Raw genomic sequence first — 27911 nt, 5'->3', positions numbered from 1 at the left:
TCAAAACACTATCAGTATCGTCATCATCACAGTCTATTCACTAGAGCCTCTCGGTGCGCCATGACATCATTAAACTCGGCTTCGCAAAGCCGAGCAATGAATTCGGGTGGTTTGGTCGCCTTGGTTGGATCCGTCCGGCATTCACGAATCTGGGGAGGAGGCATGCTCGGGCCGAGGTTCCACGCATCATCGCGGCTCGGTACCTTGCGGTCCCGGGCCCGATGGCTGAGGCTCGCCCGGTCGGAACCCCGTCCCCGCGAGGGGGCACCGTCCGCTTCCTCCCCTTTGCCCTTGAACTGGACCGGTCGCCTCGCCCGACAAGGCCTGGACTCGACCGTGCGGGGCGGGGCCAAGCCCGAATCGGCAACGACGCTTCGACGAGAAGCGACGCAGCTTCGATCTGCGCCGGGCCTGGCATCCAACAAAGCACACTGCGCCCCGAGTGCTCGCATCGGCTATCCGTCGCTCTAACCGCTAACCCGGTTACCGTCGATGCTTTACTCGCATGCCCACACGCACACGCGACCCTTTTGACACTCACAAAACCCGGTGTTCCAACGCCATCCGTACATTCCACCAACGCACTCCCTGTTGCACACCACACCTCTCGCGCACACTCGCCGTTCGCACACTTCGGTCCACACCTCTCCTCCGTTACGTCCTCCGTAACACTCACCATGGGCGTGCACTCTTGCATCCACCCACCTCCGCGCTCCGATGTGCTCCCTCGCACTCGCGCTACTACCAACTCAGGTGTGCTTTCTCGCACACCCTCGCCGTTCCGCCCATACGTGCATCCTCGCACCCGCTCCACCACCAACTCACCCCTCGTGTCACACTCCGTACACCCCGACGTGCATTCTCGCTCGCACTCGGTATCACACTCGCGCTTCGTAACACGCTCACCCTTTGACGCACACTTTTTCCTCACACGCGTGCCATTTTTACTCACACGGGACCCTTCACCAACGCCCGGGTGCCATATCGATCCCAATCGCGCGACAATTCTCTTCGCGCCAAACCCCCTCTTACAAAATCTCCCGGCACCACATGCAGCCCGTCTCACCTTCGGGGTTCTTCTTCCTCCCTGCACCAACACCTGCAAATCTTTATAAGGATTAAGCACCGCATCGTGATGTGAGCACGGACTTTGTACAGTTTCCATCTTTTCCTCCCGCCGCGAGTGGTTTTCTAAGTCCCCGGTCTCTTCAATTTCAATGCCCACTACCACTTTTTCTTTACTCACCTCGACGACCGTTGGCTTTAATAAAATTCCCTCTACCTCATCGGTCGCCGGCTTTTCCAAACCCCGTGTCGCGATTTCTACCCCCGTCATTGTACCCGCGCTTTTCTCCGCTTCGCTCAACCAGCGCTTCTCGACCCGCGTTACCTCGTCGTGCACCCTTGGGACCCTCTCGCCCAACCTGCGGTCTCTGTCCCTCTGCTCCATTTCCTCCCTATCGGCCCTCATTCCGTTCGTTATTGCTTCAATTTGGTTTCCCAATCGCTCACTGTTAGCCCTCCTTTCGTTCATTATTCGCTCACTATCAGCCCTCGCTTCGTCCCTCATTCGCTCACCCTGAGCCTCCATCTTATCATTTAGCTTCTCCATGCTTGCCGCGAGTTGAATCAGAAAGAGGTTCATGTCTATCGGCGCCGTGGGCTCGGCCGCCGCGGCTACGTGCGCAGGGTAATTTGGTGCTGCTACGGTCACGGGTGCCGCTAAATTTGGTGCCGCCATAACCACGTGCGCAAGAGCACCATTTTGCGCGCTTGAAACCTCCTCAACCACCTCCTCATTGTTCTCCTCCACCATTTCTTCCCTCCGGTCCTGAGTTACCCCTAACCCCTCTTCTAGCTCACCCACCTGCATCCGATCGCCTTGACTATCGATGGCGCGATTTCAAAATTCGGGTTTTTTTTTTTTTAAACAAAACAAATTTCGGCAGCTTGTAATTTTGAGCGCGTTAAGCGCGCTTCGGGTCCGACCCCGCTCCCGACACCAATTGTTACCGCCAATAGTACAATTGGTGTTCCAAAATTTGGGCTAAATAAATTTAGTCCCAGGTCCGAATCCGACACTCCTAACACCAATTGTTACGGCCCGTGGATAAGGATGTTGGTTTGCCGAGCGGATGACACCGCGGCCTAACAGTTACCCCGACTAGCCCGATTCCCGAACGTTGGCTGGATTGCGCCACAGATATTCAATAGGGAAAAGACTAAGGCGACACGGATGTGAAGAAGAAGCAGACAAAAAGGTTGGAAATACGAATATAATTTATTTGCTATTTACAGGCTCAAAAAAAACCAAGGAAGAAGGAAAGATAATAAAATAATTTACAGAAGATTTTAGACACAGTGCAACCTAGCTTATACAAACTTAATTAAATACCCAGGACAGAACAAACAAAGACAGACTCACATGGGGAATTGCAGAGTGGATTGGCTGGAAGGAGGAATGGGAAGGCCCAGGCCACTGCAGGCGTTGAGGTCCCGCTCCAGGAGTCGACTCGCGTTCTTGGCGGGAAAGCCTTCGTGTGCAGCGGCGCGTATTGTTCACCCCGAGTGGATGGGCGCTTCGTGCTGGACTCCGGGCTCTTCAGCTCCACTTTTATTGCCACTTAACGCCACACTCAGCTCGTCCTCCTCCCACGCCACTCTCTTTCTTCATCAACCCTTCCTCCTTCAACAACAACTGTACTTTTAGCCACCAACCACCAACCAACTCCTCACCACTGACAACCACTGACAACTCAACGCAACCACTGACCACTGACAACTTCTTGCGCGCGCGCCTTTATAGCGCCTCCGGCGATTAAGCCGCCGGCCTTCAGGACACGCCCATCGGTGTGCTCACCTCGGCCCTGGTTGGTCGCGCGACCCTCTGGCTCCGCCCTTGATGACGACGGGCGGGCACGCCTTTCTTCCCCGACCCGAGCACATGTTCAATGGTGGTTTTGGAGGGGATGTAACTGGCAATCGAGGCATGGCAATGATGAAAGGCAATGAAAGTTTTGGGAGTGGGAATGGGGAATGAAAGGAATCTACTCTATTTCACTTGGTGCAATGGAGTGTCATCTTAATGGGAGACAAGGCCTTACCCTAATACACATAATAAAGATATAACTATCAACCAGGGGGAAATCTATGATTGGCTAACGTGTATGCTTTATGGAATTAATTACGGGAACGCCCTTTGACCTTTATACAACACTGGAGGCAGGAGGGTCCAGACTTAAGCAATAATTCACAACAATTTACTACAATACAACACAATAAAAAAAATACAATCCTCATATCCGCAACAATATATATATAATATATGAAAAAAATAAATAAATATATATATATATATATATCCTCATATATATAGACAAATAGACATATGTATATAGACATAGACATACATAGACATAGACATAGACATAGACATATATATATAGACATTATATTGTTACAGACGCGGTTTTAGATGTTAGTTTACCGAGCGGTTTGGTATTACCGCGTCCGCACAGGTACTCCCCGATTAGAACCCTATCCCGCCCGATTCCACTCGAACGTTGGCCAAATCGCGCTATGCTAAATCAATGAAGGAAAGGACACAACGGCTGGGATTAAGGCAACGACACAAGGGGTACAGTTCTCAAGACCTCCGGAGGAGGATATAATATTGGTTATGCAGAAACGGGTAGATTACACGGCAAGAGGTAAAGCACAGCAAGATGGGCACTTAGACACAGTCTTATCTTATTCCCGACAGACCACAGACAAACGGGACAAGACTGACTTACATGGGGATTGATGGCAGGGAAGGGCAGGCAGTCGATAGCTCAAGGTGCACCTTGGCTCAGGGGCAGAATCGACCCGGTCCGGTCCAGAGATGCGGGGAGGTATTTCTCAGCGCTAGGAGGTGGCGTCCTTTCTTCTCCAAGCTGAGGCGCATCTGACGTCACCTCCCTCTTCCTGCGCATGTCCAGCGGGGAGTGACACGCCCTCGGCTCGTTAGCTCCGCCCCAGATGGAATCGGTCCGCCGCTTCTTATTGGGTGCGGGGGGTTACCGGGCTCCGCCCTTGACGAGGAGCTGACAGTGAGCCCCTGCGTGGTAACCCCGTCGGAGCACATGTTCAATGGCGGCTAACCAAGCCGGAGTGAGGACGCACACTCCCCGCGCCGCCGCCGCTGTTGTTGTTGTTGTTGTTGTGGTTGTAGTTCCATGAGGAAGAGCTGCGGGGAGGTATTGGGAGGTCCTAAACTTTCTAACGGTGCCATACAATCACATTCTGGTGCAACGAAGAGTCAGAATTAATGGAAACGAGTCCTTAACTGACATAGACTAAGAATAACTAGCAAGATGTCCTGTAGTTGTCTACGTGAGATGCGGTGAACCTGGGCACGACATTTAATGGGGGAAAAAGGGGAAGGTCGGGGCTACAGAGTGTTGTTTACAGACAATGGGACTAGGGAATGGGGGATTGGGGATAGTTGGGGAGTATTGGGGAAATAGGGGAATATTTACAAGCGGATATGGATGGAGGCCAAATCCCATATCCGCAACAATATATATAGACAAAAAAAATTTGGACAAAAAAAAAGAAAAAAGGTCGGACAGAGACAGAAGTGATTCCAAAACTTTGTCTCCGGCTGCCCACCGGCGGGATAATAACTCCAAATCACAAAACAGCTCCGACTTTTTTTGTCGAACTCGATGATTGTTAAGGAGTCGAGCAATCAGGACTACATCAATCATTGTGCAAACAGGAGCAACGAAACAGACACTTTACACCATCTTTACTTTTATTTACAACAAAAGTTCGAGGCAACTGAGCAACAAGATATTATTATTTGATTCTTGTTTAAAAAAAATATCACAAGTAGCCTCCAGCACAGCATTTCCATTCAGGATCGTAAAGTTGTAAAGTTTTATTCAGAACTCTCATTTAGGCCCGAAAAAGGTGTAGACAAACGAAGCTGTAAATTAGTGGGACGTTTCAGTGAACCTGATCATTTAAGACCCTCGTTGCATGCAAGTTCTAATTTTGCCTGCGTTCCCACTTGGAGGAAATGGAACTTCGGCGAGGAGCAGAGGATGTACGTTGTGTTTTGGCTCCGAGGCTGGGACAAGTTCCTTTGCTGTTATCCTGGCATTGTCCAGCACAAGGGTAGAGCAAGCGAACAGGTCACGCGTGGCAGGTGGCCAGCTCCAAAGGACACCATATATAGCATCGCTCGGACGAAACAATCAACCGGCGGAGCCAAGACCATCAAACAGACTCCTTACTCCATTCGCAAGGGACTGCATAAAGTCGTGCCAGATTTTAAATAGCACTCCAAGATGTGGACAGAGCAGTTTGCCAATGAAGAAGAGGAAACAGTTTGCTTGGAAAGCAACAGCACTGGACTGTAAAGGGAGCACCGAAAGCAGGATAGTTGGAGAGCACCGATTATGACTATTATGAACCACCTTTGTAAAGTTTACAGTTCATTTGATTATGTGTAAAGATCAAGTGCTTGATGGACTTAATGTGATGAATTACCCAGGGTCTCTGTTTTAGATGTTTGGTTTTGGGGATCACACACATGAGGATAAGTAAAAGCCTCAGGCATATTTGGCATGTTTTATTGCAAAGCTAAATTTGACGAGACTTCAAAAGCGCAACTGCGGGCTGCTCGGATAACCTCGGATAACATAGCCTCGGATAACCTGGTCGGATAGCATTTGAGCCGTCGAGCCTGGGCTTAAAAAAAAAATTTTTTTTAGTATACAAGATCAAGGCTCGTGTAATAGCTAACATTAAACACAAAAACATAAGCGGACACATACAACATAAGATAAAGGGAGCGGGAGACAAGATGGTGAGAGGGAGGGAAGAACACAAGTTCAACAGTAGAGAACAGGGACATCGGGAGATCTGTGGGAGGGAGAGGATTTGGGGGGAGGAAGCATGGGAAGGGGGGGGGGGGGGGGAATAAAACATATGGACACTGCTAGGACTTCCAGGAACGAAGTTGGTATTTCAAAAAATTGAATCTGGGTGAAATTAGCGGGGGTAGAAAAGATCAAGGTTTTGGATGGGGGAAGATACGAGATGGTGGTGAACAGCTGTTTTAAAGACCTGGAGGGAGGAGTGGGATTGAAGGGAGTGGGGGAGTTTGTTCCAGAGGCGGGAGAAAAGGGGAATGAAAGAGTGAAGGTGAGCAGAGAGCCTAGATTTTGGCAGTTTAACCATAAGAGGGTTGCTGGCAGATCTTGTGCGACCTGCAGGAATATTGGGGGGACAGAGCACAGAGAGAGCTGGGGGAGCTAGGCCGGAGAGGAGTCGGTAGAATACAGAAAGACCACCAACCTGCCTGCGTGGAGTGAGTGAAAGGCCCTCGGGTTCGAATCCATTGCATCGGTATCATTGTAATCAAAGCAGAACGCATTGTAACAGGGGTCAGCATGGAAAGATGCAAGAGGCCCAAAGCATGAAGTGGGTAAAATGTCGTACGACGCTTTCCGAGCGACGCACATCTACCAAGATTCAATGATTGAGCGGCGTTTTATGAACACCTCTTGGCAAACATTGTCGGACTATCAAGCCCAACCATCTCGATAACATAGGAAGCATCACTATGTGCTAGGGAAGCTCGGTTCCTGCAGGCACATGCTTTATAAATGGAATATGTGGGTTTGGGACACGTGATTGATATGTTTTCAATAAAATACTTGGCTAACCTTGTGATCAGAGGCTTCAATGCAAGGTGCAAATCAGTTCGAGTCTTAATGATTGAATGAACTACACTTCCTGGGAATTCCCTTTCTTGGCATCCCCTTCTTCTTGCGGTCATATTCTTATCCGTGATGTCATAAGTACAAGTCTAAAGAGAAAATGAATGCCGAATGGGCATTTTCACACCTAGACTCTGCTCCAGTCATTACGAGACTTCTATTTGAGGGCACTTCACTTTGCAACGGTCCTGGGAGAGGTACAAATGATGTGATGTTAAAATGCGGATGTCATCTTACTATAATTCACCAAATGTCCGTCCGTCTGTCTGTCTGTCCGTCCGTCCGTTCGAAGGTACCGCAAAAACGGCTGAACCGATCGCAACGATATTTTGGGTGGGTAATCCTGGGATCCCCTAGAGTAAAATAGGCTATATTGTTTTTCCAATTTCAGCTTTGGCCTCCAGCATTTTCAGGTTTGGACTCCCGCATAATGTTATTTTCCCGGGTGCCGCACAAACGGCTGCACCGATCGGACTCTGTGACCTCGGACAAAGACCTTTTATAAGGACATGGGTTGAATCCCTGCTTGAGAGAATGCCAACCCCCTCCCCGCCATCACGGCCGTCTCTCCAACTCACAATCCCACGAGATATGCGGAAAGGACGACCCAAAACCAATTATCTTCTTTTTGATTTGTATATGAACATCATTAAAAGTAAATAATGACCTCGGCCAAAGTTTCAAGAGCTCGATTTGTCCGCAAATCAATAAGATTTACCTTCAGTTCCTGATCATTTGACATTTTCTCCATATTGTAGGAATATGGATTCATGATCCATTCTTCTGAAATCTTCAGGTCTCCAGCAGCAAAATATTCATCAAACGATTCTGACAGCATTTCCAAATGAGCCACAATTTCTTCACGCACAGTAGGAGTTCTGGATCCAGCATCATCAACCATCTCTTCAAGTGAAGGAAAATTTGAGAGATTGCCTCTTTCCATCCTTTGACGCCAAAGACGTAACTTTTCTTTGAAGGCATTCAACTTTTCACAAGCCTACAATATGTTTATCCCTTTTCCTTGAAGAGAAACACTCAGGTCATTCATACGAGTGAAAATGTCAGCTAAGTAAGCCAGCATTTGGGCGAATTGCTGTGATTCCAATGCCCCAACCAGATCACATTCACGCTCTTCCAGAAAAACTTTGATTTCTTCCCGCAGTTCAAAGAAGCAGGTTAAAGCTTGTCCTCATGACAACCAACGGACTTCTGTGTGGAAAAGCAAAACTGAATGCTCACTTCCCAGATCTTCACAAAATGATTTGAAGATGCGATGGTTCAAAGCTCGCCCCCTGATCCAGTTGATGATCTTCACACAAGTATCAAGGACTTTCTTCAAATTTGGAGGCAATGTTTTTGATGCCAAAGCATGCCGATGAAGAAAACAATGGGTAACTTGCAAGTCTGGAATCTCCTTTTTCATCAATGCAGAAAAGCCAGATTTATTTCCAAGCATTGCAGGTGCCCCGTCAGTGCACACAGAACCAATGACTTTGACATCTAAATCATGTTTGGCAAAGAAGTCTTTCACCTGCTGCATCACATCCTTTGCAGTTGTGCTTGTTTTCAAATCTTCACAAAACAGGAAATCTTCCTTCACAGCACCATCATTGACATACCTCACTAATGTGATGAGTTGACAACAACTGGAGACATCAATTGACTCGTCCAACTGAATAGAGATTTTAAGAGGACTAGCTCTGATATCTGAGATGACTTGGTCCAAAATATCTTCACTCAAATCACTGATTCGGTTGTGAATGACATTATTTGATAGGGGCACCTGTTCAAATTTTTTTCTTGCTTCTTTGCCCAGGATAGTTGTTGCTATTTCCAATGCACATGGCTTGATGAGATCTTCTGCAATTGTATGGGGCTTCTTGGATTTGGCCACTGCATATGCCACTTGGTATGAAGCAAGAAGTAGTGGTTTTTCAACAGAAACGAAACCCAACTTTGGAAGAGTTCCTACAGAATCAAAACGAGCTCTTTTGATTTTCAATGACCCAACATCATGTCCTTCAACATCAGCTCCGCCATGCTTGTTCTTGAAGTGCTCTTGAAGCTTGGATGGTTTCAGATTTGAGTTGGAAAACACAACGCTACAAAGAGTGCACTGGGGTTTTTGCAAGCCATCATTTCCCGTTATGCAAGTGAAACCAAAGCGCACATAGTCATCATTCCATTTCCTTCTTTTTGACATGATGAAGGGTTAATGTGCAAAACAGAAAGAGAAAGAGAAAAATATGAGCTAATATGAGAAAAAATATAACAAGTCAGGAGACGACGATGGTTCACGAGCGAGCGGTATTCAATGACAAAGGACGGACTATAACCGAAACAGGCCCGGACAGGCCAGGCCCGGAAATGTCAAAACGAAGGTTACTGACCTTGAAATGAGATAGAAAATAATGTATAATCAGTTATGAGGTTAGTTAGCTACACAATACCGAAAATTCGGTGAAAAATGAAATGAAAAGAAAAATAAAATAAATAAATAAATAAAATGAAAAAAAAAATGAAAAATCGAGCTCCGTGGGGCTAGACACATGACATTCGCCTAAACAAATATCGAAACCCCTGTCAGATTCCACCAAACCCCTCAGAGAAGATGTAGCTTGAAATCGATTACCTCCTAAAAAGACATCTTTCTTTTTAGACACCTAAAAGGTGAAATGTCAAATGTCATTTTAAACATGTGACGCGAACAAGCAAAGTGATTTGGACATCTGCCAGAATCAATTTTGTGTTTTTAGGCAACAAATTAAATGTTAAAAATACTAACAATGGCTAAAAACCCAACCAACATGAGCAAATGAGCATGATGAATGAACAGTATAAAGAAAAGCATTGGGAACTTGAATCCAAAAATCAATATTCTAGACATCCGACTTATTTTGCTTGATCGCATGACATGGTTAAAATGACATTTGACATTTCACCTTGGGTCAAGGTAAGTAAAGTCAAGTACATGTCAAAAGTCAGTTAATATCAAGAACATGTCAACAGAAAACAATAAGCAACATATTTTTCCAGTTTAGGATCCAGCAGAACACATTTGAGATGGTAACTAATGATTGGCATTCAATAATAATGCGAAGTGATGGGATTTACGTGTATGGTGAAGACTATGTTAATTATGCATATTTTTAAACTAATTAGGTCATTTGCTTATTAATTTGCATATTGCAAACATCTGAGAGGGCAAATGACAAAACAAATGTCAAAATCAATGTTCCTTGTGAAATTTGCCACATTTCGGTACCAAGGTCGATATACTGGGACTTGACTATATTGACTCACTGGGACTGACACAATCTGTGAAATTTCCCGACCCGGATCTCAGTCAATGGAGTATCTTCTCTTCTAGACTTGGTTATGACTAACTTCCCTGAAAATGTCTGCTGCTCTTCTTCTGCTCCAATCGGCTCTTCTGATCATGTGCTTGTTAAAGTGGACATCTCTCTGACCATTCTCAGAGAGCCTCCTCAGCGTCGACGAGTCTGGCATTTCACTCAGGCCAACTGGCATGGTCTTCAAGCAGCGATCAATCATCTGGACTGGTCTCCCATCTCTACCGCCTCTGACATCAACTCATCCTGGGAATTCTTCCAAAGTAAATTGCTCTCTCTCTCATGCACAGATTTATCCCATCTCGTCTTCAGTTGTCATACCCTTCCTCCCGTCCATGGTACACGGAATCTTGTGGTGAGGCTATTGCCCAGAAACAACTTGCTTTCATCTCCTGGAAAGCAAATCAAACGGAAGGAAATCTCATTTCCTTTCACAAAGCCCGAAACAAGTGTGTGTCCACCCTCAGGAGAGCCAGGAAACAACATCTCTCCGTTCTCAGGACCGAACTCTCTTATCTGTCTCCCTCTTCCAAATCCTGGTGGCATCTGGTCAAATCTGTTTCTGGTGTTTGTTCCCCCTCCATCCCCTCCCTCAACTCAAATGGCCAAACGACTGACTCCGCACATGAAAAAGCTGAATGCCTCAACTCTGTGTTTGCCTCTAAATCTTGTGTCCCAAACCCATCCCTCTCTGTACCCACCGTACCCAGTCGTACCCAGCTGCTCCTGGACTCTGTCCTTTCCTCCTGACAAGGTGGAAAAGTTTCTGTCAACCCTCGACTCTGATTCTGCAACTGGACCTGACGGCATCAGCCCACGGGTCCTAAAATCCTGTTCTTCCGCTCTTTCACTCCCTCTCTCTGTTCTCTTCACCCTCTCTTTTGCTCAAGGTCATCTTCCATCTGCTTGGAAATCAGCCAACATCACCGCTTTGCACAAAAAAAGGTGCAAAAACAGATCCCAGCAACTACAGACCAATCAGCCTTCTCCCAATTATCAGCAAAGTCATGGAATCCATCATTGCTTCAGATATGAAATCTTTCGTCTTCTCCAATGGCTTGATCTCTGATCATCAATTTGGTTTCAGACCTGGTCACTCTACTCTGGACATGCTGCTTCTGCTTTCTCAACAATGGATGGAGGTCCTCAATGTCAAACAGGAAATTAGAGCAGTCTCCCTTGACATATCATGTGCCTTCGATACGGTCTGGCACCCCGCTCTGCTCACCAAACTCTCCTCTTTTGGTATCCATGGAAATCTCCACGAATGGCTGGCGGACCTCCTCTCTAGTCATAGTCAACGTGTGGCCCTGAATGGGTTTCTCTCATCTCCTCTTCCTGTTCAGGCTGGAGTTCCCCAAGGCAGTGTTCTGGGCCCTGTGCTTTTTCTGGTCTTCATCAATGATTTCTCTGACTCTCTTGAAAATCCTCTCTATCTCTTTGCTGATGACTCTACTCTCTGTCGCTCCATTCTTCATCCCTCAGATCGGCAGTCTGCAGCCTCCTCACTCTCTGCAGACCTGGACAAAATCACAGATTGGGCAAACAAGTGGAACATGTCTTTCAATCCTGACAAATCTCACACTCTTACGATGTCTCTCTGAACAGACCGACTGGATAACCCTCCCATCCACTTTCTGAATAATCCTCTCCAAGAAGTTCTGTCACTCAAGCTTTTGGGTCTCACTATCTGCCATGATCTTTCCTGGGAAAACCACATTTCAAATCTGGCCTCCAAAGCCAGTCACCGACTGGGCATCCTCCGTCGTGCAAAGTCCTTCCTTGGCACACCTGAGCTCCTCACCACATACAAGGCTTTCATCCGCAGCTCAATGGAATACTGCTCTCCCCTCTGGGCTGGTGCTCCTGCCTCACACCTAGCTCGTCTTCATGCTGTTGAAACCAAAGCATTCAGAATCATTGGAATCTCCCGCGATGAAGCTAACTCCAAGGGCCTCTCACTCACTTACCGCAGGCAGGTTTGTGGTCTTTCCGTCTTCTACCGACTCCTCTCTGGCCTTGCCCCTCCAGCTCTCTCTGGGCTCTGTCCCGCAAATATTCCTACAGGTCGCACAATATCCGCCTGCAAACCTCTTATGGTTAAACTGCCAAAATCAAGACTCTCTGCTCACCTTCACTCCTCTTTTCTCCCACCTCTGGAACAAACTCCCTCACTCTCTTCAATCCCTCTCCACCCTCCAGGTCTTTAAAACAGCTGTTCACCACCATCTCTTATCTTCCCCCATCCAAAACCTTGATCTTTTCTACCCCCGCTAATTTCACCCCAATTCCACTTTTTTGAAATACCAACTTCTGTCCTGGAAGTCCTTGGTGTCCTTGGTGTCCTTGTGTTTTATACTTCTCCCTCTCCCCCCCCACCCCCCCTACCCATGCCTCCTCCCCCCAAGCCCTCTCCCTTCCACACATCTCCCTGTTCTCAAATGTTGTGTTTGTGTGCTTCCCCTTCTGTCCCCATCTTGTCTTCCGCTCCCTCTTTTTATATATTTTGTTTGTCTGGTTGATTTGTTTGTGAAGTAAATGTTAGCTCTTTCACAAGCCTCGATTCAGTATACAAGAAAAAAAAAAAAAAAAACTTTGAATGAAGTATGGTCACTGTAATGATGTTTGAACTTTGACCTTGAGTCAAGGTCACTAAAGGTCAACAGAAAAAAATGGCGACATCAATTTTCCGATTGATTAGGACCCAGTAGAATACATTTATAGGGGTTGGCCAAAATTAACATGAACTGCACACGAACTTGAAATTGAGTACATGCCCCCCCCCCCCCCACTCGATCCCAAGCCAGCACCCTAACCGTTAAGCCTCATATAACTAATTATCTCAATCGAGTAAAAGAGTTGCTTGCAAATTTGGTGCCCCAAGCTTTAAGAGCAATTCGTGCTTTAGCTGTTCTTGAATTGGGTCACAGCAAGCTGGTCCATTGGATTATCGTGACGAGGCCTTAATTCACAGCTTTATCATGGTTCCTGTAGGTTAAGGGAATTGTAAAATAATGATTTTAAAGACTTTTCAGAGTCTGATATACTCACTTTTTAATGACCCTGTTTGTACATAAAGCCGCAACTTTAAGCCTTACAACAGAACCAAATTAGCATCCTTGACATTGCATTACTGCTTCGATGCCTTGCGCAAAAATAACCTTATTAGCGCCCCCCCCCCCCCCCCCCCCGTTAGACTTAGTCTGAAGCAGAGGCTCATGGATTTGGTCTCGTCTGTCCGTGCGTAAACTTGGCACAAGCAGAGTACATAATGTCATACACGTGTGCTTCACCTTATTTTGCGATCTGATCTAAGATGGTCGACTGGTAGACTGGTGGCCATTTTAGTTGTAAAAAGCCCGATGTTGAACACATCCTCAACCATTTCTCGGAAATGCATTTACTGATGTTCAAATTTGGCATACAGATAATGAATGATGGCTTACATATGCACGTCATGTTTTTTCCGAGATCAGATCGAAGATGGCCGATTGGCAGCAATTTTGTTACTTAAAAGAGACCCCATCCATTTATCAGGCATGCATGGCCCGATTTTCTTCAAACTTGGCACAAAGATAATACATGGGTATACATGTGCAGAAGATTTTGTTTTGTCATCCAACCAAAGATTGCCGACTGACAGCCATTAACTCCGTACAGCAAAATTACTAAAACCACAGTGGGGGCTTTGACATTTTATGTCTTTTTCTTTTTGTTGCTTTCTTGAGCAATACTCCTTAACTAGTGCATTGATTCACGATCTAAAAAAAAGAAAAAAAAAAGAACTTTTTTCCCCTGCAAATGAAGCTTGCCTCAGCTCTGTGCAGCAGTCTCCGCTGAAGGAGCGGTGAATCTACGAGCAATACCAACATCAGCATTCCAGAAGGCGCCAAATGCCATCCGTTCAAAGGATGCCAACACCTGGAGTTTCTTTCAAGATAGAGAAACAACATGGTTTCCACATCATTGGACATAAATAAATAACTAACCACCAAAGGTGGATGGAGGTTACGTTTTCACCCCTGTCTGTTTTTTGTCCCGTCTGTCTGTGAACAGGATATCGCAAAGTTGTGGACGGATTCGGACGAAACTTGGTGGATGAGTTGGGTCGGTGACAAGGACAAGCGAATTTGATTTTGGTTAATGTCCAGATCCAGATCAAGTCTATCAGTGGGATACAAAACAAACTGTTCAGCCTGGTGGAGGTATGTGCTCTACCGAGTGCCGTCCTAGTTTTCAGTACCGTCATCTTAATCGAGGAAAACTCATCTGACAATTCTTAGCACTTTATTTCACCTCAAATATACAGGGATACCGATTATAAAATATTTATTTACAGGTACAAATATTGCATGAAACCTATAAACATTTCAATTAGTGAATGAAACAATATCCGAGCAACCTATCGGTTTGCAATGAAGTGAACAACAAACAAATCTCTAGACTTCCATCCCCACCACGCTTTTGATGCTGTAATTAAATTGGGGGAATAAATTTACAAGAATTTCAGGTCAAACGTATTCCATTATTTACATACAGCAGTTATATTTTGCTTTAAAAAATACATTCTTCTCTCATTTGGTGCGGAGACATTCCGACACAGCAATTGGTTGGCCTTAAACATGTGTATACATTAGATCAAGTCCTTACAGCTTACCCTCGTCAAATATTACAATTAATGGGGAGGGCATTTCAGAAACAAAAATAAATGGATGGGAAATGTTCCCAACAGGATGTCATAAATTTTACTTAGTGATTTAGTTTTTCTGAAGAAGAGTTAAAACTTTGAGATTGTTTAAGTTGCACGTCTAACAGGAATGCGCCAGAATACGGATCATTTGTGTTGTTTGTTCTATAAAATGCTTATGTGAGGAGCAAACTGAGGAGTAATCCGACTTGTAAGTAAAAGCAAACTGTTCGTAGCATCGGATCACCCTCACGAATAAAGCAAAGAAGTCTTTAACACATTCCGTCACCTAATTAATTCAAGTCACAAAGTCCAAGAAGACCAACGGAATTGTGTGCTGGTGCTGAAGAGTTCAGGTGGAGCACAGTTCGGGGTTGCATCATTTCTTTTCACCATTCCTTTTCCTGATAGAGCCCGTACAGCTGAACACCCGGCCGCACGAATCTCCGAGCAACAAGGAATTGTGGTCCCTGTGCCAAAAGCAACAAAAAGCATGCATCACTGTACCTAAAATATAGTAATTGTTCATTAACATTTGACAGAGCAGTGGAAAATGGTTTGACATAGAGATACATACAAACACTCATGATGACATAATAAGGAATTCCTATGACCTATTTACATCTACCAGAAAAAAAAAAAAATCAGAGCCTTCACAGATTCAGAGCCATGAAGACCAAAGTGTGTGTGCGTGTGTGTGTGTGTGTGTGTCTGTATATATATATATATATATATATATATATATATATATATATATATATATATATATATATATATACACACACACATACATACAGTGCCTAATGGAAGTCTACACCACCTTTCAAAATTTTCACCTTTTGTTCCCTTATCGCCTGGAATTAAAATGCATTAAATCAGACATTTTCCACCTTTATTGTCCCCCGTCGCTCAGCGGAGCGAAAGGGTGACTATGGCTTTCCCCTCCGTCCGTGTGCCCGTCCGTGCGTGTGTCGTGCGTAAGCGAAGGACCGCATTAGAATTTGGTGTGTGGGTGCAAACCACGTCAAAATCCAAGATGGCCGCCGTCATGTATGTCTGATGCCATGCATGTCTGAACCTTGTAACCTGCATATCTTGAAAAATAAGCGAAGTACCAACGTCTAATCTGGTGTGTGGGTGTATCTAGGCACAAGGAAGAACGCTGTTTAAAATCGGGTCGCCACGTCAAAAGCCAAGATGGCCGCCGCCATGTATGTCTGAAACTTGTGAGATGAATATCTTGAAAAATAAGCAAAGTACCAACTTCTAATTTGGTGTGTGGGTGTATCTCGGCATAAGGAAGAACGCTATTGAAAATTGGGTCGCCACGTCAAAATCCAAGATGGCGCCACCATATATATATATATATGTCTGAACCTTGAGCAAAATATCTTGAAAAATAAGCGAAGTACCAACTTCTAATCTGGTGTGTGGGTGTATCTAGGCACAAGCAAGAACGCTGTTTAATATTGGGTCGCCACGTCAAAATCCAAGATGGCCGCCGCCATGTATGTCTGATGCCATGTATGTCTGAACCTTGTAACCTGCATATCTTGAAAAATAAGCGAAGTACCAACTTCTAATCTGGTGTGTGGGTGTATCTAGGCATAAGGAAGAACGCTATTGAAAATTGGGTCGCCACGTCAAAATCCAAGATGGCCGCGGCCATGTATGTCTGAACCTTGTGAGATGAATATCTTGAAAAATAAGCGAAGCACCAACTTCTAATCTGGTGTATGGGTGTATCTCGGTATATGGACGAACGCTATTGAAAATTGGGTCGCCACGTCAAAATCCAAGATGGCCACCACCATATATATGTCTGAAAATTGTGAGCGAAATATCTCGAACAATAAGCGAAGTACCAACGTCTAATCTGGTGTGTGGGTGTATCTATTGGGTCGCCACGTCAAAATCCAAGATGGCCACCGCGATGTATGTCCGAACCTTGTGAGATGAATATCTTGAAAAATAAGCGAAGTACCAACTTCTAATTTGGTGTGTGGGTGTATCTCGCCATAAGGAAGAACGCTATTGAAAATTGGGTCGCCACGTCAAAATCCAAGATGGCCGCCACGATATATATGTCTGAACCTTATGAGCGAAATATCTTGAAAAATAAGCGAAGTACCAACTTCTAATCTGGTGTGTGGGTGTATCTAGGCATAAGGAAGAACGCTATTGAAAATTGGGTCACCATGTCAAAATCCAAGATGGCCACCGCCATGTATGTCCGAACCTTGTGAGATGAATATCTTGAAAAATAAGCGAAGTACCAACTTCTAATTTGGTGTGTGGGTGTATCTCGCCATAAGGAAGAACGCTATTGAAAATTGGGTCGCCACGTCAAAATCCAAGATGGCCGCCACCATATATATGTCAGAACCTTGTGAGCGAAATATCTCGAAAAATAAGCGAAGTACCAACTTTTAATCTGGTGTGTGGGTGTATCTAGGCACACGGAAGAACGCTGTTTAACATTGGGTCGCCACGTCAAACTCCAAGATGGCCGCCGCCATGTATGTCTGAATCTTGTGAGAATAATATCTTGAAAGATAAGCAAAGTACCAACTTCTAATTTGGTGTGTGGGTGTATCTCGGCATAAGGAAGACCGCTATTGTACAGTGGGTCGCCACGTCAAAATCCAGGATGGCTGCCACCATATATATGTCTGAACCTTGTGAGCGAAATATCTTGAAGAATAAGCGAAGTACCTTCTGGTGTGTGGGTGTATCTAGGCATAAGGAAGAACGCTATTGAAAATTGGGTCGCCACGTCAAAATCCAAGATGGCCACCTCCATGTATGTCTGACCCTTGTGAGTGAAATATCATATCATAGCATGTTTTCTGCGTGTTCCACTTTGTCAACTCACATCACTTCCCCGACGGGGGACCTAGGCGTAACGCTTGTTTACACTTCTTAACCCGTAACTTCCAAGTGAAAAACAAATTCAACAAATTTCAGAAAATTAATTAAAAATGCAAAACTAGCATATCTCCGTCATTCCACTCTTCTATGGGTTACCAAAGATTCACAAGATTGATGTCCCACTATGACCCATCGTGGCCCTCCGAGGAGCACCCACCTACAATCTGGCTAAGTGGCTTTTCCACCGACTCAAACACTTAACAACCCATTCAGCACACAATGTAAAGAACGCCAAAGATTTTATCAACCGAATCAGAAATGTCCACATCGAGAGTGATGAAATAATGATTTAATTCACGTGGTTTCATTATTTACATCCATACCTGTCGAATTAGCAACGCAGACCTTAGAACAATACATCAACAACTACCAAGAGCTAGCGAGCAACAGCCGCCTCAGCTCTGGTCATCTCATGTCACTTATTCAACTCTGCCTCAAATCAACGTACTTTGTATTCGACAGCACCTTATATCATCAACGTGAAGGAACTGAAGGATGGGCTCACCCATCTCAGGGCTCATCGCCGAATTGGTGATGCAACGCTTTGAATATCTAACACTACAACCTTCTCCGAGGTTGTGGCTGCGGTACGTTGACGACACATTCGTGATCACAAAGGAGGATGTTGACCGTTTCCACACAAAGATAAATTCAACATGGCCAGCAATACAATTCACATGTGAAGTAGAACAAGCTGGGTCTCTACCATTCCTGGATGTACATCTTTCCAGGGATGGAAACGGCAAGCTACTCTGAAGAAAATAAAGGAGATCAATCTGGTACAAATTAACCAATGACAGATTTGTACTACAGGTATGATTTGTAATCACTTTAGGAATGCTATAAGACTTCAAAACAGCCAAAGAAAAATGGTAGGTGCTTTAGAAAGCTTATGGCATTATAATTACCTTCATAGACTTTTTCAGGCTTGACAATTATTCAAGCCATCCCAACATAGAGTCTGCCGACTCTGTGATAGGAAACCATGTTGTACTGATGCTCATTATAATGCCACATCACTCTCTAAGTGCCCAATTGACTTTCAATCAAGAACTTTCAATCAGAAAAAGTTATTATTTCATCAATGTATCATTATTGAAGACGCAAATCAGCTCAAATTCAAATTTACTAGACATGCCCCTTTAAGGACAAAGTGCTGGAACTGCACAACCTTACCATTGCTTGTTGCCAAAGTTATTCACAAGGAATCCACTTGAAGAATTTGCACAATTTTGAGCCTTTGTTTCACCAAGCAAATAACTTGACACGAATGTGAAAATAGAATTTGACACGAATGCATCGATGGATATGCCTCCACCATATTGGATGCCAACTCACTTTTAGGTTTGATTAAAAAAATTTCGATTTTAGGTCTGGACATAATGATGAATTAAAGGTCGCATGAAAAATTAAAGGCCACATGAGAGAGCTCATGTAATACAGAAGAGAGTTAAGTACGAGTAGAAGAGAAGTAAAAGAGCCATGAGATGCTTCTAACTCAAATTATGGTCTGCAAAATGGATTTTAGAGGGCACAAGACCTTTGATCTTTAAATTCAAAATCTAATCAGTTCATCATTATGTCCAGTCCATACTTGTGCCAAGTTTGGTTGAAATCTCTTCACTGATTCACAAGTTATTATGCTAACAAATATTTTCAATTAAAGGGCACAAGGCCTTCGACCTTTGTCTTTTGAACCCAATATCCAATCGGTTCATATTTGTATTACAGTCCATACGTGTGCCAAGTTTGTCTGAGATCCCTTCAATAGTTCACAAGTTATCATGGTAATAAAAACCCGATAACTGACGGATACAACTGGCAACATGAAAACATAATGCCTCTGGCCTTCGGTTGCATAGTCACACAATTTGACATGTGATTAACTTGCCGACATCATTAAGCTCGTTGTTAGATCATTTGGGCTTGTTACCTTGACAACGCCAGTGCTGTAATCGAAGCCTGCTCATACGCACTCGATTTGAATACGTGGATCTTTCTGCTCAGCACCAACTGCCGCTCCCACTGGAATGCTGCACATCACACCATATGAACCAATAACAAAGTTGGTGGCAAACAGCACAGGGCTGCATCATACGTGGCGATGACAGCTACCTCATGTGAAGCACAATTTTACACGTGAGAAAAAATTAACGCTTAATCTCAACCTGAAAGAGCCAACTGACACACACTGATGGTAGCCCTCACACATCAAATGAAATAGTTTACAGAACTCTTTTGCTTGATGTATAATCATATCATACCTTGTTTTGAAAGAGGGCTTTGCCTGTCACTTTCTCTATTCATGTTGTGAGATTCCTCCCTACAATGAGGATGACATTCTTCCCCACAATTATTGGAAGGCGATTCCAATCCTCCACCAGCTTCCGACACAAGTCTACTGTTTATGGAATCCATCGGCTCAGGTGGACTGGCTTCTTCGCTTGCCGCATAACTGTGAATGTGAAATCCGTTTCTTTCCACTGAAGCCACAGGCTCGATGGATAAGCCACCATCAGATATCTCAACGACTCTCCCTGTGACGACGACACTGCTTCGTTTCCCATAATTATTCTCGATGCTACCTTCTGTATCCTGCATCGATGGGGGCTGGGAGTTTCCCAGCGAATTATCGGAATCGGTGCTATTGTTGTCCTCGTGCCCTCTTTCAGTCTCTGAAATAAAAATTGAGGAAGGTTGTGATAATTGACATTCTTGGACACAAAACGTATGACGCATTAAGCAATAAATTACCTTTTCACGTTTAGTTTCATTTTTGTATGCAAAATCTGAGCTCATGGAAAAGTGATGTGACACGAGAACAAAAAGGTAATGCACTGACAGTCGAGCAATATGTGGATGCAACAATAATATGATGAACGAACTGGAAAAGAGTGGAAAGAGCGAGAGAGTAGGAAATACCAATTTGTAAGCAGTAAGAATGGGTCAGGTGGGGTTAATAGGGATAGAAAATGTCAGTAGTAGTAGAAATAGTCGTGGTAGTAGTAAAGTGTATTACCTGCTGAAATTTCCGAAATTGTTGAATGCTTCTCATGTTCAAAACCAATCCGAACCTCCTTTGGTACAGGATCGTTGAGAACCTGCTGGTATTCACAACGCCACATCTAGAAATACAGGCATCGATGCAAGATTACACAAATAGTTTCCCCTAATAGTTCCCCTGTAGAAATATGTAAAAACCAAAGTAGAGAAGCAATAATGAACAGTTTGAGGGCTGATTCAAACATCGGTTACAACACAGACCTGCAATGAAAAATTTGGTTTAAAAAAGAAAGAAAGAATAAGACTATCCCTAAAAAAATTATGACCTAAATATGCGTTTGATAGAGTGTGGCCAAAGCAATCAGGACGGGTAGTCACTTCCAGCGACAGTGAGTGAGCGTATCGTTCTCAGTTGAGATGTTGGTTCAATACATTGCGAACACTGCGTTGCTGTTTACACAATTGCAATTGTCTTGAAAAGTATCAGGGTAAGAATTGGTCTCATGAGAAGTACCTGCAGAACGCCATCAGCGTGGCCAGTCACCACCTTGTTGTCGGTATCCCACTCTTCAATCTCAGCGAAACAACAGCATAAGATAGGGGGGCCCATGGCACAGCTCGCCCATGCCAGCGGCTCCCCATTGATGCTCCACAGGAAGACGTCACTCCCAGCACATGACACAATTTTCCCCTGCTCACCACACGCACCTTGTGACATGACTGCTGTATGTAATGCCAATTTGACCAATGTAACCAAAGCAGACCTGATTACAGCAGTATGTAACTCACACTTGTGTGAGTTGATCAATCTGAGCCTGCTGAGACCAAAAGCAGCCATCACACAGTTAGTGTGTGACGGCTGCTTTCTGGTCTGTTCTTCACTCACCGTTAGTTCACTGACACAGACAGCGGAGACAGGGGCCGTGTGTCCTCGCAGCTGTGTGAGAAAGCGGGGCGAGTTCAGGTCCCAAAGGATGCACGTGCAGTCCCGAGAGCCACTTATGAGCAGGTGGAAAACCTGAGATACTGCCAAACAGGTCACAGCAGCTGTGTGACCATGCAAAACCTGGCAAATAGGGGGTTTAACACACCACCATCAAGGTTTACTCACAGTCTGCGATTTTCAGCTATATAGATCTATTTACTCAAATTATATTACATTTAGTGGTTTTGCAGATGTAACTTAAAAGTTTCAAATCTATGTTCACCCCTTTGAGTGACAGCATTGATTTTGTTGAAGAATGACTCCTACGTCCACAAATGAGTAGCTTGGTAGTAGAGTGGCTAAAGCCTAGTTGGATTGCCCTTTTATTCTCATGGATGCTCGTGCAGAAAATTTCCATACCCTGCAACAGAGTGAGCCAAGATCTCTCTTGGGCAAGCCACATTTCAAAGTTGGCCTCCAAAGCTAGATTCCAACTGGGCATGCTCTGCCGTGCAGAGTCCTTCCTTGGCAAACCCAACCACCTATCCACATACAAGGCTTTCATCCGCAGCGTGAAGTACTGCTCTCCCTCCCCTCTGGGTTGGTGCTCTTGCCTAACATCTTGTTCAGCTTGACGTTGTGGAAACCATAGCTTTCAAGATTATTGGAATCTCCCACAATGAAGCGGAGTCTATGGGTCTATCACTTCGCCATCACCGACAGGTCGGTGGTCGCTCTGTATTCTTCCACTTCCTTTCTGGTCTTGCAGTCTCTGCCCTCTCTGTTGTTTTGCCCTCCCATGCAGGATGCACACGGTCCACCAGCAACCCCCTTCCAGTGAAACTGCCAAAATCCAAAACCACTGCTCACCTCCACTCATTTATTCCTCTTTGTCCCCATCTGTGAAACAGACTTCCACATCCACTTCAATCTCATTCTTCCCTTAAAGACAGCTGGTCACCACCATCTCAGATCATCCCCCATCCAAAATCATGATATTTTATATACCCCTCCCAAAATTTTGCTTCTGTATCCATCTTGTCCAATGAGTGGAACTGAGTGGCATGCTGATGAGGAGGGGAGTGTCGTTGAAGCTGAAGGGAAAGGTGTATGCTGCATGTGTGAGAAGTGTTATGATTTATGGGAGCGAGACATGGGTAATGAACGTAGAGCAACAACGAAGGCTGGAAAGGGTGGAAATGCGAATGGTTCGGTGGATGTGCGGAGTATCATTGAGAGAGAGGAAGACAAATGATGAATTGCGAAAGATGATGGGAATAGAGCCTGTGATTGATGCTGTGAAGAGGAACAGGTTGAGATGGTTTGGTCATGTGTTGAGGAAGGATGAAAGTGACTGGTTGAGAAGAGTGATGGAAATGAATGTAGAAGGAAGTAGAGGACGGGGAAGACCGAGAAAGACTTGGCTAAAGTTGGTGGAATAAGAAATGCGGGCAAGGGGGTTAACAAGGAGAGATGCAGAAAATAGGGCAAAATGGAGAAGATTGTCATGGGGATCGCAAGGCTAACCCCCGCTCTAGCAGGGAAAATGGCCTTAAAATGCATGTTGTTTGTATCCATCTTGTCCACGCCTTGCATTCTCTTCTACCCCTCATCGTTACCCACATCCCTTGTTGATCCGTTTCCATCTATTTTCACCCTGCTGTTGGCGTTTCCCCCTTCTCCTCTTGCTGTTCCTTTTCTAATGTTGCATCCTGATCCGTTTTGTGTTCTATCTCTTCCAGGAGCCTTGAGTAATGTACAGGAAAAAAAACACAACAACAACCTGTTCTTAGCCATGGAAACGTCCATGACTTGTCGTGAATGACCTTGATGCTCTTTCAAGAGTATGGGCCTCAATCACAACCACCTATTATCCACGATACTTCTATTTGTTTAAACATTCCCGATGTAGTGTGAGAGACCAATATAATTTTAAGGGGGATAAAGGTGGGGGCGGGAGGTTGGGGGCGTGGGGGGTTCGGGGGGAGGGGGAGAGAAACAATCTCCAATTGCACAATGACCTTCACTGTGGTACCTGTTTGAGCTTTAGGCTGGGTTTGTGGTCACGGTGCACACAAATCTCAGAGATGCACAACACTGTGGCAGTGCCACCACAAATGATGGTACGTGCTGACGGGCATACTGCGCACAGCAATGGCCCCCAATCCCACAAGCATTCGAAAACTGCCAACACCTGTCAGCAAGAGAGTCATATATTCCATTGCCATAGAAAGGAATACAGTGCCTTCAGAAAGTATTCACACCCCTTGACTTTTTCACATTTTGTTGTGTTACAGCCTGAATTTAAAATGGATTAAATTGAGATTTTTTTGTCACTGATCTACACAACATACCCCATAATGATCCGAGGATTTTTTAAATAGAAATTTTACAAAACTATTAAAAATGAAATATCTAATTTACATAAGTATTCAACCCACCGAGTCAATACTTTGTAGAAGCACCTTTAGCAGCGATTACAGCTTTGAGTCTTCTTGGGTATGTCTGTATTATCTTTGCACATCTGGATTTGGAGAGTTTCTCCCATTCTTCCTTGCAGATTTGCTCAAGTTCTGTCATGTTTCATGGGGAGATTCAAGTCTGGGCTTTGACTGGGCCACTCACTCAAAGACTTTCACGTTGTTGCTCTGAAGCCATTCCAGTGTTGCTTTGGCTGTATGCTTGGGGTCATTGTCCTGTTGGAATGTAAATCTTCGCCACAGTCTCAGGTCTTTAGCACTCTGAAGCAAGTTCTCCTCAATAATTTGCTATTCATTTTGGTGCTATTCATTGTTCGCTCTATCTTTACAATTCTCCCAGTCACTCACACTGAAAAACATCCCCATAGCATGATGCTGCCACCACCATGCTTCATGGAAGAGATGGTGTTAGATGGGTGATGAGCTGTGCTTGGTTTCTATCAGACGTAGCGCTTTGCATTCAGGCCAAAGAGTTCAATTTTCGTCTCATCAGCCCCAGAATATTTTGCCTGGTGCTCTCAGTCTTTCCCGTGCACTTTTGCAAATTCCATGCGTGCTGTCATGTGCCTTTTTTCAGGAGTGGCTTCCATCTGGCCACTCTCCATAAAGCCTAGTTTTGTGAAGTGTTGCAGAGACTGTTGTCCTTCAAGGAGCTTCTCCCATCTCAGCCAAGAAACTCTGTAGTTCTGTCAGAGTGGTCATTGGGTTCTTGGTCACCTCCCTGACCAAGATCCTTCTTGCCCAGTTGCTCAGTTTGGTCAGACGGCCAGCTCTAGGAAGAGTCTGGGTAGTTCCATATTCTTTCCATTTCCTAATATTAGAGCTCACTGTGCTCTTGGGAACTTTCAACATGAGAAATTGTTTTATACCCTTCCCCAAATCTATGCCTCCTCACAATTATATCTCAGAGTTCCTTGGACTTCATGGTAGAGTTTCTGCTCTGACATGCACTGTCAAATGTGGGATCTTATATAGAAAGGTGTGTTTCTTTTTACATCATGTCCAATCAATTGAATTAACCACAGGTGGACTCCAATCAAGTTGTCGAGACTCAAGGATGATCAAAGGAAATGGGATGCACCCGAGCTCAATTTGGAGTGTCACAGCAAAGGGGTTGAATACTTATTGACTCAAGACATTTCAGCTTTTCATTTTTACTTATTTTGTAAAATGTTCTCAAAATAAAATTCTACTTTGACATTGTGGGGTATTAAGTGTAGATCAGTGCCAATTTTTTTTCATGAAGCCATTTTAAATTCAGGCTGTAACACAACAAAATGTGAAAAAGTCAAGGGATGTGAATACTTTCTGAAGGCACTAAAGGTGAGGACAAATTAAAAATGTAGTATTTTATTGGTGTGAGAGACGGAAGAAACGTTGGATGTTTTAGTGGCACACCTTATCAGACTCGTATTGTGATATGTGGCAGCTGAGATCGGCAAAGCCCCAGGCGAGGCTTCTCTGGTATGCCGGAGGTATGAGGACCTTGTGTTGTTCCACAGCGAGAACACCATGATCAGAGCTCACGATCTGACCCACGGGCCCATGCAGCTCTGCCATCGTCGTGAAGGGAACACAAGAAGTGTGAATGGATTGAGAGAGATGGGAGGAATGAACCAAAACAATAAATGACTGCATGTTGCATGGCCGTTTGGTGCAAATTTTAATAGAATAAGGTTCAAGTTTGGTGGCCTAAACTTGGGGACAGGACATCACTTTATTACCAGAATTTTTTTTTAAATAAGAAGTTGCCCAAATGGTTGGATTATGTTGCAAATTGCAGATGGCTGTTCTGTTTCTAACAAAAACGAATCTATAAAAAGATTGCATCAAAAATGCTGCTAATGGGATTCCGAGTGTATTTAGATTCACTTTTAACTAATCTCAAGCCTTTATTGAAAAATAACCTATTTGTGAGGTCAAACAGATGGTTATCGGCATATCACATTATAATTATATACTATCTTAATCCCTTCCACCTGTTCAAATTTCAAATTTTATTAATGAACTTTTACTTACAATCCATGATTCTTTCAGGACTGAGCTATGTAATGGCTATCAAATGCAAAGCTACAATTGGAAACGACTGTTATGGAAATTGAACACAAAGAGGCACTGCTGGGTTACATACACATTTACTTGCATTCTCACTTGCCATCTAGATATTATGAATGCGTGGCATGGCAACCTTGACTGGCAGGGAAGGAGGGAGTGAACGGGGTTGTTTGTGAACACGTGTTTTTGTATACATACATACATACATACATACATACATACATACATACATACATATACATGCAATAGTGGGGCATGCTTGCACAAGGCAAGAAACTTACTCGGGTGCATCCCACATGCATACATAATAAATATAAGCTTTATATATTTAATGATGTTGATTGTGAGAGAGTTTTATATATTTGATGAAGTTTATTGTGCTTGCATTCTGCAAGCAAACCAATGATTAGTTATTAGAACTAGTGAGGTACCCGTGCCACGCACGGGTGGGAGGCCAAAAGCAAACAGACAATGCAGAAACGGCGAATGCTAAAGCATGAAACCAATAAATTCCACATTACTGTAGCACCTTCAGTCGCACGTCAGACATGGACAGCAAGTTCGTGAAGGACTTCCATGAAAAACGTACCAGTTTGCAAACAAACGGGTACATTTGTTCCATACCCAGTCAATGACGAATCTGCATATGGCGATCCGTGAATTCACGTTCAGAAAGTAGAAACCATCACGGCATTCCGTCATTCACTTGAACTCGATATCTCTTTTTTCATTCCAAACAGCATAACTCCAATCACAAATGAAATAACATTAATATAAAAAATAAACTTTTAACAACATTCGTGACATAAACAAATATTTAAATCCTGATGTGAAGTTCCGTACGGTTGGGTGAACGCAATTACGAATTCAAAATCGTAATTGTATTCACTCAATTCCAATCATCAATTGATACTTTAACAAAAGGATTAACACGATTAACGTTTAACGATTTAACATTACGAATGAATTACCATTGTATTGGGATATTATCAAACCCGCGCATTGCCATCATCTGTCCACTTCCGGATGTACTGCAGGTTCGTAATTCTCATCAAAATCGAAACAGTATTTGTAGAATTTAAATGAAACCCACACCACTGTTCATATCAGTAAATATTATTCCATCGTGTTTGGAAAAACTGGAAAATTGGAAAACTTGGAAAAACAATATAGCCTATTTTACTCCAGGGGGTCCCAGGAATACCCACCCAAAATATTGTTGCGATCAGTTGAGCCATTTTTGCGGTACCTTCGAACGGATAGACGGACGGACATTTGGTGAATTATAGTAAGATGAGCTCTTTGTTAAAAGGTTGACAGCTGTGGTAATCATACTAAAATACGCCATTTGTGTCTGTCTGTCTGGTGAATTTTTGACGCCAATACATTCTGTCGTTACTTATCCCATCTCAACCAAACTTGACAGGATGATGAAGGGTCACATAATGAAGGTTGTAGCACATTCATTTGCCCACCTCCCCAAAGGGGGTTTCTCCACCTGAGCGAGTTTGCACGCCATTGCCGTCAATGAGGTTTGCACGTTGAGGTGTATATCTATCTATAATTCCAGTAATCTCTGTGTGTATGTGTGTGTGTCTGTGTGTGTGTGTGTGTGTGTGTTTGTCTGTGACCGCTGTTTCTCGACAACCACGGGTCCGATCTAATTGAAACTTGCCAGATATATTGCTGGGGACCTGAGGATGT

The 27911-nt window shown here is 44.2% G+C and overlaps 1 protein-coding gene across 1 annotated transcript in view; it reads right to left on the bottom strand.

Moving 5' to 3' along the window:
• Nucleotides 1–14396: 14396 nt before the first annotated feature.
• LOC137432836 (WD repeat and FYVE domain-containing protein 3) overlaps nucleotides 14397–27911 on the bottom strand; it is a 223909-nt gene continuing 210394 nt past the window's right edge. Inside the window, exons 56-63 of the mRNA XM_068125081.2 lie at nucleotides 25551–25705; nucleotides 23708–23866; nucleotides 21634–21813; nucleotides 21262–21438; nucleotides 20764–20869; nucleotides 20009–20419; nucleotides 19678–19777; nucleotides 14397–15283 (exon numbers count right to left, since the gene is read on the bottom strand). Of these exons, the coding sequence (XP_067981182.2) occupies nucleotides 15193–15283; nucleotides 19678–19777; nucleotides 20009–20419; nucleotides 20764–20869; nucleotides 21262–21438; nucleotides 21634–21813; nucleotides 23708–23866; nucleotides 25551–25705 (1379 nt within the window). The 3' untranslated portion in view covers nucleotides 14397–15192. The remainder of the gene's footprint in view (nucleotides 15284–19677; nucleotides 19778–20008; nucleotides 20420–20763; nucleotides 20870–21261; nucleotides 21439–21633; nucleotides 21814–23707; nucleotides 23867–25550; nucleotides 25706–27911) is intronic.

This window comes from Myxine glutinosa, chromosome 8 (assembly GCF_964187855.1).
Source record: "Myxine glutinosa chromosome 8, kmMyxGlut1.1, whole genome shotgun sequence".
Taxonomy (NCBI): domain Eukaryota; kingdom Metazoa; phylum Chordata; class Myxini; order Myxiniformes; family Myxinidae; genus Myxine; species Myxine glutinosa.
The sequence above is the reverse complement of the archived record's forward strand: the minus strand, read 5'-3'. Positions and strand labels throughout refer to the sequence as shown.